The following is a 13,964-nucleotide window of genomic DNA, read 5'->3' on the forward strand; positions in this document are numbered from 1 at the left end:
TGCATCTGCCTCCCTGAAAACCATGGTGGTATTTTGGCCTTTGCGGTAATGAGACGTAAGGAGCAGAATTTGAGTGCGCAGGTGTGTGTGTGTGTGTGTGTGTGTGTGTGTGTGTGTGATTACCTGGAGTGAGCACGTGCGAGTTTAACGATTCCTGGACACCTTTCCTTCCTTCAGACTACCACATGTACGAGAATGATCACTGGAGTCTGAAACTTTGGCCTCCTTCGTTAATACTCAAAATGCAGTTACCCAGTCGCCTTCTGGTTACTGTTCATCAACGTTCACAATACCCGAAGATGAATTTGTCTTTTAATTACCGAAGAAATATTTAGTGAACCACGAGAGGGCTTCCCCGAGCAACATCATCCAGCGTCACTCTATTGGCCATACCACGCCAAAGCCCCGCCTACCTGCCTGGTGAGTGGGTAAGACCGCCCTGGAGGTGAGACGCGCAGCTGCCATTGGTCCACATTGTTTTCGTATTTGCCATCTGGTTGGGAAGCTTATAAAACGAAGCACCTGGTCCAGGATGCTCAGTAGCTATCGTGACTCCCTTTGGTATAGTGTGGTTCAATTTGTGATGGATTGCACGATGGTTAGCGACGCCTTCAGGAGCTATTCTCACTGTCCACCCAAGAAGCGACCACTTGCCTTCTACAGCTCTAATGACGATAACGGTGAGTTGACAGCTCAGTATACCTGTGTTCAATCCGCTTTATTTATCTTTTTCCACTGTAATAACTAATATCGTTGATGTTGCATGTGAAATTAGGTCTTCTTCATAATTTCTTTTATTAATGAAACTTAATGTCTTGCGATGAATCTTGCAGATATCTTTGACTGTTCATATTTCAGTACTTGGTGTTATGATGGATGAAATTAATGACATGTAAAATGAGTTATGAAGTTACGTTGCGACTGCATTAACTAAGGATATAATTATAAATGGAAATTGAAACGATCGTGCTTATAAGAAATTTATCAGGGATAATGTACGAGTTCCGAAAGATTGAATGGTGAGTGAAAAAGACGTGTGGCACATTTCTGTTGGGCCTTTTGTTTTTAGGTCTCCTACTTTTATACTTTCTTCTTCCTGTTTCTGAATTCCTCTCACCTTATGCATGTAAGTGTGAAAGAAGGTCAAGATGATTGCGTTAAAGTATGGAGAGAACAAGCAGTGATGTGTAACTATGCAAAACGTCAACAAACGTGTGAAGGTGTGAGACTGAGCAATGAGGTGTGAATGGCATTAGTGGTGATGCAGGCAGAGGCACACTTTCCACACCCCTAACACTCTCTCTCCTCTTTCCAGGTGACGATCAGCCTCAGGACCTCAGTGTCAAGCGGCGCCGCCATCATGACGACGAGATCCCACCCCGCCATACGCCCACCCCACCACCCTCCACGCCCACACCCCTCGCGCCCCACCCATCATCCCCGTCCCACCTCCTCGTCTCTACCCCACCAAGCCCACCACGCATGCCTTCTCTGGCTGACTTTTATTTGAAGTTGTTCCAGTCCACGGCACTCCAGCAGCAGCAGCAACAACAGCAGCAGCAACAGCAGCAGCAGCAACAGCAACAACAACAGCAAGAGGACTGGTGGAAGAGATCTGTTATGTGGCCTCTCATCAGTGCTCCCGCCCACCCCACCCTCGCCGCCCAATCCCCGCTAGCCGCCCACCCTATACTGGCAGCTCACCTGGCTTCACCTCAGCCCTCCGAGGAACGGCTTGCATCACCTCGCTCCACCGCCTCTGAAGATTCCGGCATGGGCGCAGAGTCACTGAGTGAGGATGAGATCGACGTGACCAGCGAGAACGACGGATGTCTGAGGGGCTCTGATGCTGCTCCAGGGCGCGGTGAGGCTCGGTACTCATGTGCTGAGTGCAATAAGTCTTACTCGACGTACTCTGGGCTAAGCAAGCACAAACAGTTCCACTGCACGGCGCTGGGTGCCAAGTCGTTCGCTTGCAAGCACTGCGACAAGGTGTACACAAGCCTGGGCGCCCTCAAGATGCACATACGCACACACACGCTGCCGTGCAAGTGTCAGCTCTGCGGCAAGGCCTTCTCACGGCCCTGGCTGCTGCAGGGCCACATCAGGACCCACACGGGGGAGAAGCCCTTCCAGTGTCCGCAGTGTGACCGCTGCTTCGCTGACCGCAGCAACCTGCGGGCTCACCTCCAGACTCACGCCCACGTCAAGAAGTACGCCTGCAGCACCTGTCACAAGACCTTCTCAAGGATGTCGCTGCTCAACAAGCACTCAGAGGCCGCCTGTCCCGCCCGGCCTCACCAGCAGCAGCAACAGCAGGACCCACCACCGCAATTTGTGCCTCAATCTCCACAATGAACATTTCCCCAGGCAAGAGGGAGGGGGAGGGGTGTAGGCGAGCAACAGTCACTGGCCATCTAGTCACTGTACAGTTATTATATCCTGCCGAAGCAGCTCCTTCCACTGCAAAAATAAAGATATATATTTTATGTTAATATGTGTTTTAAGGCCTCGTTATTCCTGTTTACTGTTTTCATCCAACACAATGCCTCCTCGCTTTTTGACGCCTCTCCCACATCCATCTTCTTCCCGAAATAACTGCAGACTTAAATATGTTCTCTTTTCACAACTATCCAAATTTTACTTATGTTTGTCGTTGCTGTGATCCAAAGCCCATCAGGACGTGAACTCTGTGGACTGCAGGATGAATATGCCTTTCTTTTGCAGTCCACCTTCCTCCTTTCAGCGGTAAGGTAGTGAGGTAAGGGATGTTTGTATAACCGGGCAGTAAAGCCGTTTGGTTGCATCGGTCCCACCACTTGAGCACACGTCCCTCCCTTGCACCTCAAATTTGTCTACACTATAAATTCAGACAATCTATAGATATATGCTGTCTCATAAATTAACAGTGATATAACAACGAAATCCAATTAGTAATGAAAGTACGACAACAAAATAAATTACAGTATACCATTACGGACTGATGAATGACTTGTCTCTTACTGGATTATGAACCTAACCTTCTTTCACGAGGATCATGTCTTTCAGAATATTTTCCTTATCTCCAGATGATGTATTCTGTTTAAGAGAGACATTCCCAACTACATGGCTTAGACACCGCCTTCACTAACTAGGCTACTTCAGCACGAGAGATCTAAGCTGAGAAAAGCCGTCAGGAGTCAGCAACAGTAATACCAATAATGTCAAAGTAGCAAAGGAATCAAAGAAGGTCAAGAAAATAGAAAAAAAAAGTTTAATATATACCATTACTGTAAAATAACTGCACTCCACAAAATTCTCAGTGCCCATCCTAGGCAAAAGAATCCATGTGTAGGAGACAAGGTACTGCCCACGACAACTACGGTTGTACTTCACATGACATCAATCCACCAACCTTACTGCTGTATATTATAACTAACTGGGAGGCAAGAACACTGTATATAGCCTATTCTAATCTGTGTTTAAGGTCACCCTGGATACCCACTTATACACGCCCACATATACACGCTAGATAACACAGAACAGACAGGTAATGGGCCACTGACCGATAGATGTGAACGCAATCAGTATCTGGGAATTATCATTTTTATTATTATTGTTATCATTAATTTTTTTGATACTAGGGGACTGGCAAGGACAGGATGTATCGTTAAAACAAGAGTACGTGTGAAAGTGTAACCCATTAACCGCTAACGCTTATTTATAGAACCCGTATTGCTGTTACATATAATTATCAGCCTGTAGCCCTTATTGCAGAGTATAGTCAGCCATGAGATAGAATGGTCTTGTACTATCACCATCATCATCATCACATGCTCCAGAGAACTGTAAAAAATTGGGGTTTGGTCACATCAATAATCCATCACTAAGTAGGCTTAAAATATGAATATCTACTCACACGAGGCGAAGGAGAAATCTATTAGCTCTATAATCCTGCAATTTAAAATGTTATATAGACCCTTATGTGAGCTAACTTAAGTAAAGATTTGTTGATATTCACATTAACAACTAACTTAATATTTTCTGAGATGTGAACAGAAGCAGGAACTTTACATCGCATTCCTGTTCTGTCCCCGTGTTCTTTGAGCTTAAATTTAATGTAGATGGGTGTGTGGAGTAAATATTATAGTTTACCCTGCTGAAGTCTCCAGCTGATGGGAAAGTACTTAGGTGACGGTAGAGTGTGTGTGTGTGTGTGTGTGTGTGTGTGTGTGTGTGTGTGTGTGTGTGAAAATATATACGCAATACTGTATAAACTTTATGTAAATGTTGTAATAGAATAGTTCTTACGTGAAGAGGGATTTGGTAATAAATCTTGAGGAACTTGGTAATGAGTCAGCACAAAAAAGCGAGACAGGAGACAGAGGGCTAAATTTTTTTTTTCTCTCTCTCTCTCTCCCTCTCAATGTGTCCGACTCTGGGCATGGGCTTCACAAGTTTGTTCCAAGGACCAGCAGTCTTCCTACATACCATACACCTCCACATGTCACCACTTCGGCGCTAACATCCACCGTCCATATTGAATACACGCTAGGCTGTCTCACACTGATGTATTGGTATCAGCGAGGGTATTTTTACATGTCGGGGGTCTTCTGGCAGATCAGTCTGCTTTATGAAATTCCAATCCCTAACTGTTTCCTGCCCCGGTGGGAATTCGAACTTGGGACCATTAGGACTGAAGGTCACTTCTCTACCGATTTAGTCACGCAGAGGCTCCCTAAACACCTCTTCCTTATCAATTTATTTTAGATATAGCTGGTTAATATCTTGTAAGAAAAGTGAGACGATAACATAATACTCTACACAACACAGAAGTGGACAGTGAGGTGTAATAAGCAGAATAAATCCCCAAGGAAAAGGTGTTAGGGAGCTTCCTTCACCTAGGAGAATAGGGCTCTTAAGTGTTAATACAGGTACCACTGACCTTTCCCTGGTATCCTCTTAAATAGTTTTTCATTTTTTCCCTACCGAACGCCATATTTTTTTTTTTTCTTTTTGCTAGCTAAGAGTGAGTCCTAGGAGCCTGCTGGGGACGATGATCTGAAGTACCTATGTTCTGTGGCCTCTTCAAGCACCTGACTCCTAGGCCTAAGACATTCCTTGAGATTAACCTAAGACATGAAGTTTGGAGGTCCCTGAGGTGCGGTGTTAATGATACCTTCTAAACGGCTATCTCAAGGGACTGATGATTAATAAAGGGACTATACTCTTTTTACTCTAACTTGACTTAAAATACCCATCTCTCTATCTCCTGTACTGAGACTGAAGCTAGATTATGATGCTAGTCACGAAGAAGTGCTATGGAATGTATGCAGAGTAGGAGCACTATCTCTTTCTGCCACTAAATTACGTGAAATAAGCTGCAAAAAGGACGCAAATCTTGGCCACGTTAGAGTGAAAAGAGTGTAGTCATCATCTCGTGCTCAGAATAACTGTATATTCCATCTAAGCTCACGTCAGACGATTTTTAGCTGAGAATAAGAAATAGGAGACAGAGAATATTCACCTTTTCACCACAATGGCGCCTTTATCATTTATCCAGACGATTTTATTTATTTATTTATTTATTTATTATGGGGAGACCTTGAGGAGAGAAAGATACTGGTGAATATTTACACCCCCTAGAATTCATGGCGTCCTGTGTGAGTTTAAATTACATCAGAAATTACTAGGAATAAAAGGTAATAGCCTCATCATAAAGAAAGGTCTCTCTCTCTCTCTCTCTCTCTCACACACACACACACACACACACACACACACAGTTCCCGCCAAAACTTTTCCCTCACTGACGATGTAACACCCACCCAAGGCTCGTTTTCTGTTCGACAGGGTAGGCTTGAAGATACTGATTTTAAGGTATTCTTGGCTTTATTCCTCGACCACACTTTATCTCTTCATCATTATTATTTTTTTTTTAATGAATCAACAAACTTCACCATTTATTTAATATTTTTCTTCATTCCAAAGCGTTGGCATATGTTCTTGACTTACTCTTCAATTACATGGCTTTCGTTTAGGGCTACAATTATTTTCGCCTCTAATTTTTATTGTATATCTGGTGGTTATATGATATGGCGTCCTGTAGAGTACAATCTCACTCGGCCAGAGCAATCTTGTGAAGGAAAGTGGATACGTGGCCAGTATCTTTTTTTTTTTGTTTTTTTACAGTATTATGTGGGAGGTAAATTCGAAATCAAAATATTCAAGACCAAGGTGGCTTTCGTTATTTTCACTAAGTCTATATATTCTTGATTTTAAAAACACTGCTGAAACAACTTAGGAAAGTTATTAGATTCTCTCCATATTTATACAAAGTTCATATACCGATTTCAATGTAACACTACAGGTATATTAATTTTTATGATTATATGCGTAGATTAATAATATATGTGAATGTACATAAATAATAATAATAATAATAATAATAATAATAGAGCATATTACAGTTATCGTGAATGACGTGCTAAACAACCAAAAATCTAAGCAAAATGACAGACTATACAAATTCTATAGGTTACCCTTAAATCCGTAAAGGAAAACCAGTCCCATCACCCGCCTTCGGTTGACATAATAATCTCGGCGCTTCTTCCTAATATTGCCATAAGTCCGAATTAATAACGTAAACAGATTAGCAGCTTGTGTAAAAAAAAATAAAAAATAAAAAATACTTGTGATATTGCCGTTTCTACGCATCAAACACACAATAAATACATAAAGACCACAAACCACAGACAGTACAGTAAACGTTTGTGTGAAATGCCCAATTAGATTCATTTGTTGATTCTTCGACAAAAATTTTACGAGGTTCATCTATCAGAATTTGGGGAAAAAATTAAGACCGGCTTTTAGTAAATGTATGGAGACAGAATTTGGGTGCAGACAAAACTGAAACCACTGATAAACGCAACAGTGATGAATGCGAGAAGCGAAAGACGTAAATAACAGTACTAGGATATATACAGTCACTAATATCCCACACGTAAGAACAGTCCCATATCCCCCCAGATAAAACTTAAACACGGCATTAAGACTCCGTAACAGGACCCCAGAAACGGCCACTCCCTCAGGATCTCCTCTTTTGGCTGGGGACTATTTACGTGAGTCCCCCCTCGCTCATGTATCAGAAAATGAGATCTGGACAACACTTGCGAGGAGGAACACAGGAAAAAAAAGAAAAAAAAAGTGTGGTGTATAATCAAGCAAGTGTGAGGTGTTTGGCAGGTGTGGATGTCTGACTAGAAGGTGATTGGGCAGGTGTGGGATGCTTGTCAGGTGAGATGAGAATAACCTTATTGCTCTGAAATGCTTGGTAAGCGTGGGTATTTGCGTTTCTAGTGAGAGAGAGAGAGAGAGAGAGAGAGAGAGAGAGAGAGAGAGAGAGAGAGCTGTATAAAGGGAAAATAGATAGCAGGTCACTTTACCTTAACTGGAGCCTCAGGTGCGACACGGACAGCCACTTACCTGGAAAAAAAACAAATAAATATATGGTAAACTTAATGACCTTACTATCACATTAAACTATCTGCAGAGAAATAATCCACTGTTACCTAAAACTAACAAGGTGATGCTAAAACTGTAATCCACTACAGAAATGAAATACAAGCTGTACTAATTCTCAAAATTTGTTGCACTCTCAGATAACCCTTGCATTCCAGTCTTCGTTTCCTTCCTACCTGGCCATTCATGTGAGCAAATCTGAGCATACTTTTACACCATGACGATTTTACCTTTGTTCTTCCATAATAAATAATCATCTGTATTTACAAACCTGTCATTTAAAAGTCTGTAGATTCTAGTACTATTATATTTACCCTTTCAGTCAGTGCTGCAGAGGGACGCCTTCACGGGGTGGCACTGATAAAACCAAGCTGATCTGTTGACTGGTTATACAAACGTCCCTCAGCTCTCTCTCTATCCCCTAAATGAAGGATGGTAGACTGCAAGAGAGGGGCAACTTTAACCTGCAATTGTACCTGGAGGAACAACAATCGCTTCCCCTGCAGTAGGAAGAAGCCTTGTATATTTTTTTTCTACTGACTGCCAGACGATTTTCTTCAGCTCAGGCAAAACCTCTCAAGGTGAAGGGGTTAACCATTTACCTGTTAATTACTTACTTTTTTTCTTAAACTTAGATTAACGTCAATTAATGTTTTGTACTTAAGAAAAACGTAGACCAACAGTGAAAAGCACGGCCCTGGTAAAATTCAAGCTCATCAGTACCTGGTAAAATTCAAGCTCATCAGTACGGCCATGTGTTTTATTTGCTGGTTACAATCTCTTGACGATTTTATTCAGCTTATGAGAGACTTTTCGAACTGAAGGGGTTAGATGTGGGCTTCATTAACCCCTTCAGCACAAGATGTCTTTCCTAAGTCCAACAGATTTTCGGAAGGCTGCAAGAAAAGAATAAAAAGGAGGTCAGTGATGTGAAGGGGATGAAACTTTTCGCCTCGTCCTGATTTTTCTCGTCTTCTCAATTTTTCTTTATTCCTTGTTTTGTCTGGTTAGATCAGTTATTTTCCTTCTAAGTCTCTTCCTCTTTCCACCTCACATTCTTCCACCTTTCCGACGTTCATCTCTGTTCTTCACTCACTCCTTCCTTTCTCTGTTCTGTCTTCCATCGTTATTTCCACACTCCTTTCTTGCCTACTCCACCTGTTTCAAGTAACTGTCTCCTCCTCCTCTTTCTTCTAACTTTCTCCCCCTCCCTTTTCTTCTATCTCCTCCTCCTCATTTCTCCCTTTACCTATCTTTTTCCTCTTTCTCCTGCTTTATCCCCCCCATCTCCTTCCACCTCCACTCCATCACCTCTTGTCTCCACCTCGTTTTCATCATCATTTTCTCTATATCTTTATCCTCGATCCTTGCTTCATTTTATATCCATTTTCTAGTCTTCTTTGCTTATCTCCTTTTTCTACAATTTTCCCATATTGTATTCTCATCTTCCATCCTCTCTATTTTGTTTATATAATTTCGTCTCTTCCAGTTGCTCTTCCTCATCTATCTCCCTCCCCATTTCCATCTCTTCCTCCTCATTTTTTCCCTATTCTCATTCTGTATACCTACTTTTTGTATCCCTTTCCTGTTTCTTCAGTTTCTCTTTTCCCTTCACTTACTTCTCTTCTCATCACCATTCATTCATTCCATATATTTATCTTTATCCTTTCCATCTCTCCATCGTCACTCATCTCCTCACCATCATTTCCTCTGTTCTCCCGTCATCCTCCACCCTCTCCTTTGTTTTATTTCTTCTTATTCATTTGCTCTCATTCATTTATAACTTCCTCATCTTCCTCCTTTCTCCTCCACATCATCATTATTATTCCATTCTATCCTTATTCCTCACCCTCTTTTCCTATTTATCATTTTCCCTCTCCTTCCAGTTCCTCTTCTTTATTCACCTCCTCCTCCTCCTCCTCCTCCTCCCCCTAACAGCAGACCTACTGGCTCATCAGATTACAAAGTCAATTATGTGAGGAGTTGCGAGTCATGGGATGGGGGAGGGGAGGAGTGGGGAATAGAAGCCGCCACGTGCCTATGATTACCCCCCACCCACCAACACCCCTCCCCCCACCCACACCCCTCCCACCCATCCACCCATCCTCACTTCAATCCCACTTGGCTGAATGTTTACTCTTACATTTTCCCTTAACTCCCTCTCCCCACATGATCTACATCCTCCTTACTAATATTTCTTCCATCCTCCTATCCATTCACCCATCCTTATCCCATTACCACCCCAATTTCTGACTATCCCACCCATATCCATCCTATTCACACTTATCATAAACAGTACATTCTTCTATTTCTTGTTCAAATCCCTCACTTCCACACCAGCATCCAGTTTACTTTTCAGCCAACATCACCCACTTCCCAACACCTACCCACTCCCACCAACCACATCCCCCACCCATACTCCTCCCACCAACCACATCCCCCACCCATATGCCTCCCATTAACCACATCCCTTACCCATATCTCTCCCATCAACCACATCCCCCACCCATATCCTTCCCATCTACCGCATCATTCACCCATATCCCTTCCACCGACCACATCCCTCACCCACATCCCACCCACCAACAACATCCCTCACATCTACCGCATCCTTCACCCATATCCCTCCCACCAACCACATCTCTCACCCATATCCCTCCCACCTACCACATCCCCCACCCATATCCCTCCCACTTACCACATCCCTCACCCATATCTCTCCCACCTACCACATCCCTCACCCATATCCCACCCACCTACCACATCCCTCACCCATATCCCTCCCACCTACCACATCCCACCCACATTCCTCCCACTTGCCAAACCAATGTAAAGGTTTAATTCAATCGTCTAGAAGTAACAAGACAAACCTTAAAAAACGTCACCGTATTGAAGGGGTTAAGGCAAAATAAATCGCACATGAAAAGGCGTTACACAGTCTCGTACGCCATCAGGAATACGGTCCAACAGGGAGTAAGTAGGTATAATTAAATAATCTCCATGTTGTTCTTACCTACATTGCTTTCTGAAGCTTGTGTAAATCTTCCCGTTATGAGTCACTTCATCTTCCTTTTTCACACACACACACACACACACACACACACACACACACACACACACACACACACACACACACACACACACACACACGCACCTACACAGATATACATAGAGAGAGAGAGAGAGAGAGAGAGAGAGAGAGAGAGAGAGAGAGAGAGAGAGAGGGGGGGGGGCAGATGTAAGGTCCTCTCTACACAACCATATATCAAACACTCGCCTCACACTTTTCCACTTAACTCTGCCCTCTGTCTGGCGGTACTCGAATATGGATTTTCTTCCCCTATATCTTATCTGTCCTCCTAAATCATTCCTCCCTCTTTCCTCTACATTCCCTTCTTACATATTTCTACAGACGTATTTTTCTTTATTTTTCCTTACGCTTTTCTTCCTCCATCTAAACAAGATTAATGTAATTTCTCTCATAACTAAAGCTATTGTTTTCATGACTGCATTTGCATTACCCTTTAAATCCCATAATTTTGCAATCCCAATCTCGTTTATATATTCCTAAGTCTGTTCGTGTTGTTCCCAATTATACGATGATGATAATTATATTTCCTTACTGTTATTTTTGCTGATATGGTGGTGGTCGTTGTCTAGATCGTTAGATAACATCATTACCACTGTTGTCATATATGATAACTTAATAACATATTATCGATCTTAATGAAGCAGGACGTGTTAATTAAAGACAGTGTAAAAAGTAATGAAGGTTAATGGGCACGTGGGACGGGCGTGGTGAGTTGCTGGCGGGTGGCTTGGTGGGTTGGTTGGTTGTCGTGAGTGGGTTGGTGGGTTAGTGTGATGGGTTGCTTGATGTGGTAGGTGGGTTGGTAGCTTGGTGTGGTGTGGTATGGTGATTGAATTGGTAGGTTGGTGTGGTGTGTGAATGGATGTCTGGGTGAGTGTGCTGGTTGTGGGTTGGATGATGGGATGGTTGTAGGTAGAGTGGTGGGATGGTTGTAGTGGTCGTGGGTGAAGGATGTGACGGTTGTGGATTTGGAGAGATACTTGTCATTGTGGTGGCTATTGGGAGAAGGAAGGCAGATAAGATTGGCGACAAGTAAACTAAAGATTTGGGTGACTGTAGTGAATGGAAGTGAAGATAATGATCACGGATAAAGTTCATTTGTGACTGGAAACATTGGATAGAGGAAGACTGACTGCGAATGGAAGAAGGATGTGAGAACTGGGTGAGGAGTGGATGATGGGATAAATGGAGGGCTATTGACGGGGAAATAGTTGAGGATGGGTGTAAGGAATGTGAAAAGGGGTGAAAGGATTTAAAGACGTGTCGCTAGTAGGAGGGATGTGAGTGAGTGATGTGATGGAGTGTGGTGGATGAGAATGGGTAGTTAGTGGAAAAGATTTGAGTCAAGCTCTATATAGAAAGGGTATGTGGATGCTTGGGTGAAAGTGGAGGTGGATGGATGGTTGCAGGGGCTCTCAGTGTCAAGGTGGAGAATGGGAGTGATGTGGAGAAGGGTGGAAATGATGGTGGAAGTGATGTAGATGATGTTAGGGAGGAATAAGTGGGACATATATGGTGCGATGTTTATGCTGCTTTATGAAACTCATGTTGTACTTTACTTTGTGTCTCTTTACTGTGTGGTGTCGTACGTTCGCTGCTTTACTTCGTGGTGCTTCATATTCTGGAACTTTAAATATTGGAGCTTTACAATGTGTACAGTGAGGTGCGAGGGTGCAGAAGAATGGAACAAGAACGTGGGGCAGATTGAGGTAGGAAGAAAAAGCGGAATAAGCCAAAGAGATGAGGAAATATGAAGGAAGAGGGATAGATAGAGACGGAAGAGGGATATACAGTGAAACAAGGGGGTGGAAAAGACTGTGGTGCTAATGTCAGGCAAAGTGACAAGGACGACAAGAAGGAGTAAGGCAGGATGGTAAGGCAGACTGAAGCAACAATGTTAGGCAGGAGGGTTCCACAGGGAGGTAAGGCAGGTGTGCAAAGTGTGAGGCAGATGGCAGGGTGACCACCCACCAACAATATCAGATAAAAACACTTATCTTCATTATGTGCATGACAATAAAAAAATTTCATGTCTAGACACACATATGCACGTGCAGTTACACACACACACACACACACACACACACACACACACACACACACACACACACACCTGCTTCATACTTATAACTAACCACCATAATATATGTTGATAACACTTCTTGATTTCAGGGATTAACAACACAAATATAACTAAGATAATCTGGAAGTAGAAAATTACACTGATAGCCAAATATAGGAAAAAGTGCACTCGTCTGAGGAAGGAAAAAAAAAAGTTGTGGTGATAAGGAAACCAGCGAAGCACATTATATCACAAAACTAGGCCACAGAATATAACAAAAAAAGATTAATATTCACTTTGACTGACACCTGACACACTGTTATTCACGAGATGCCTTAAAGTCAATATTACCTGAAGACGGGGTAATATAAGAGATGGCACTAATAGTCAGTTATCAAGATGTAAAAATTATTCATCCATATCCGTAGCTATGAAGAAACTATGAAACAAAACACAGACTCCAAGCTCACTGAAAATCTACTGAGCATTCTGTACCGTATAATTATAAAAAAAAAAAAATCGCATATATATTTCAACTTACAACTAACAGATCAAACGGATTGGGTTTAAGAACAGAAAATATCTTGTCTTGCACTGATTCTCTCTCTCTCTCTCTTTCTCTCTCTCCATCATGTACTGAATACCTTCCTTTTGTGTACCTGCATTTCTATCCTCATATTTCTGTTTTTCCTCTATACTGCATATCCCCCTATTTCCCTCTTCCCTCTACCTTTCTCTCCCTTGCATATTTACTCTCCCCTCTGCCCCCTTCTACTCTTCTCCCTTCCTCCACTCCCTACGTTCCTACTCTTCTCCCTTCCTCCACCCCCTACGTTCCTACTCTTCTCCCTCCCTCCACTTCCTACGTTCCTACTCTTCTCCCTTCCTCCACTCCCTACGTTCCTACCCTTCTCCCTCCCTCCACTCCCTACGTTCCTACCCCATCCCCTCACGGACCCTCGATCAACATAATTTATTCCGCCACTCAATTATGGCTCCACAGAGACCTCCGAAGTGCAGCGTGTAATCCTGCTGAAGCTGCTGCCCTTAATCAACGTGCAGTTTTTACCGCGTTGCATAAGCAGGACTACACCTCCTACACTCACTACTATTAATACTACCACTACTACTACTAATACTACTACTACTGTTGCTGCCGTTGCTCTTTATATCACTTCTTCCTCTTGCTCCAAACATGTGATCGTCATGAGGAAACGAGGCTCAGGGGTATGATACGGCTGCAGATCGACCCCGGTGCTTCGTTTCATCTCGTCGATCACATGTTTCGAGCGTGTATTACCGCACCCTTACTAT

General features: G+C 43.0%; 1 protein-coding gene across 1 annotated transcript; it reads left to right on the plus strand.

The window, feature by feature from the left end:
* The first annotated feature begins 568 nt into the window (after positions 1 to 568).
* LOC145392368 (uncharacterized) lies at positions 569 to 2,375 on the plus strand. Its single transcript, XM_080266770.1, has 2 exons — positions 569 to 680; positions 1,316 to 2,375. Exons 1-2 carry the CDS (start codon positions 584 to 586, stop codon positions 2,356 to 2,358), a joined length of 1,140 nt encoding a protein of 379 aa, XP_080122896.1. The 5' UTR covers positions 569 to 583; the 3' UTR covers positions 2,359 to 2,375.
* Positions 2,376 to 13,964: the final 11,589 nt, after the last annotated feature.

This window comes from Coenobita brevimanus, chromosome 22 (assembly GCF_032717465.1).
Source record: "Coenobita brevimanus isolate Jiangsu-jjx chromosome 22, ASM3271746v2, whole genome shotgun sequence".
Classification (NCBI taxonomy): domain Eukaryota; kingdom Metazoa; phylum Arthropoda; class Malacostraca; order Decapoda; family Coenobitidae; genus Coenobita; species Coenobita brevimanus.

Excerpts from the sequence above, each read along its gene's own strand:
- LOC145392368 (XM_080266770.1), top strand. The coding sequence starts at position 584 with ATGGATTGCACGATGGTTAGCGACGCCTTCAGGAGCTATTCTCACTGT. Across the intron at positions 681-1,315 it reads CAGCTCTAATGACGATAACG|GTGACGATCAGCCTCAGGAC; the intron begins GTGAGTTGACAG and ends TCCTCTTTCCAG.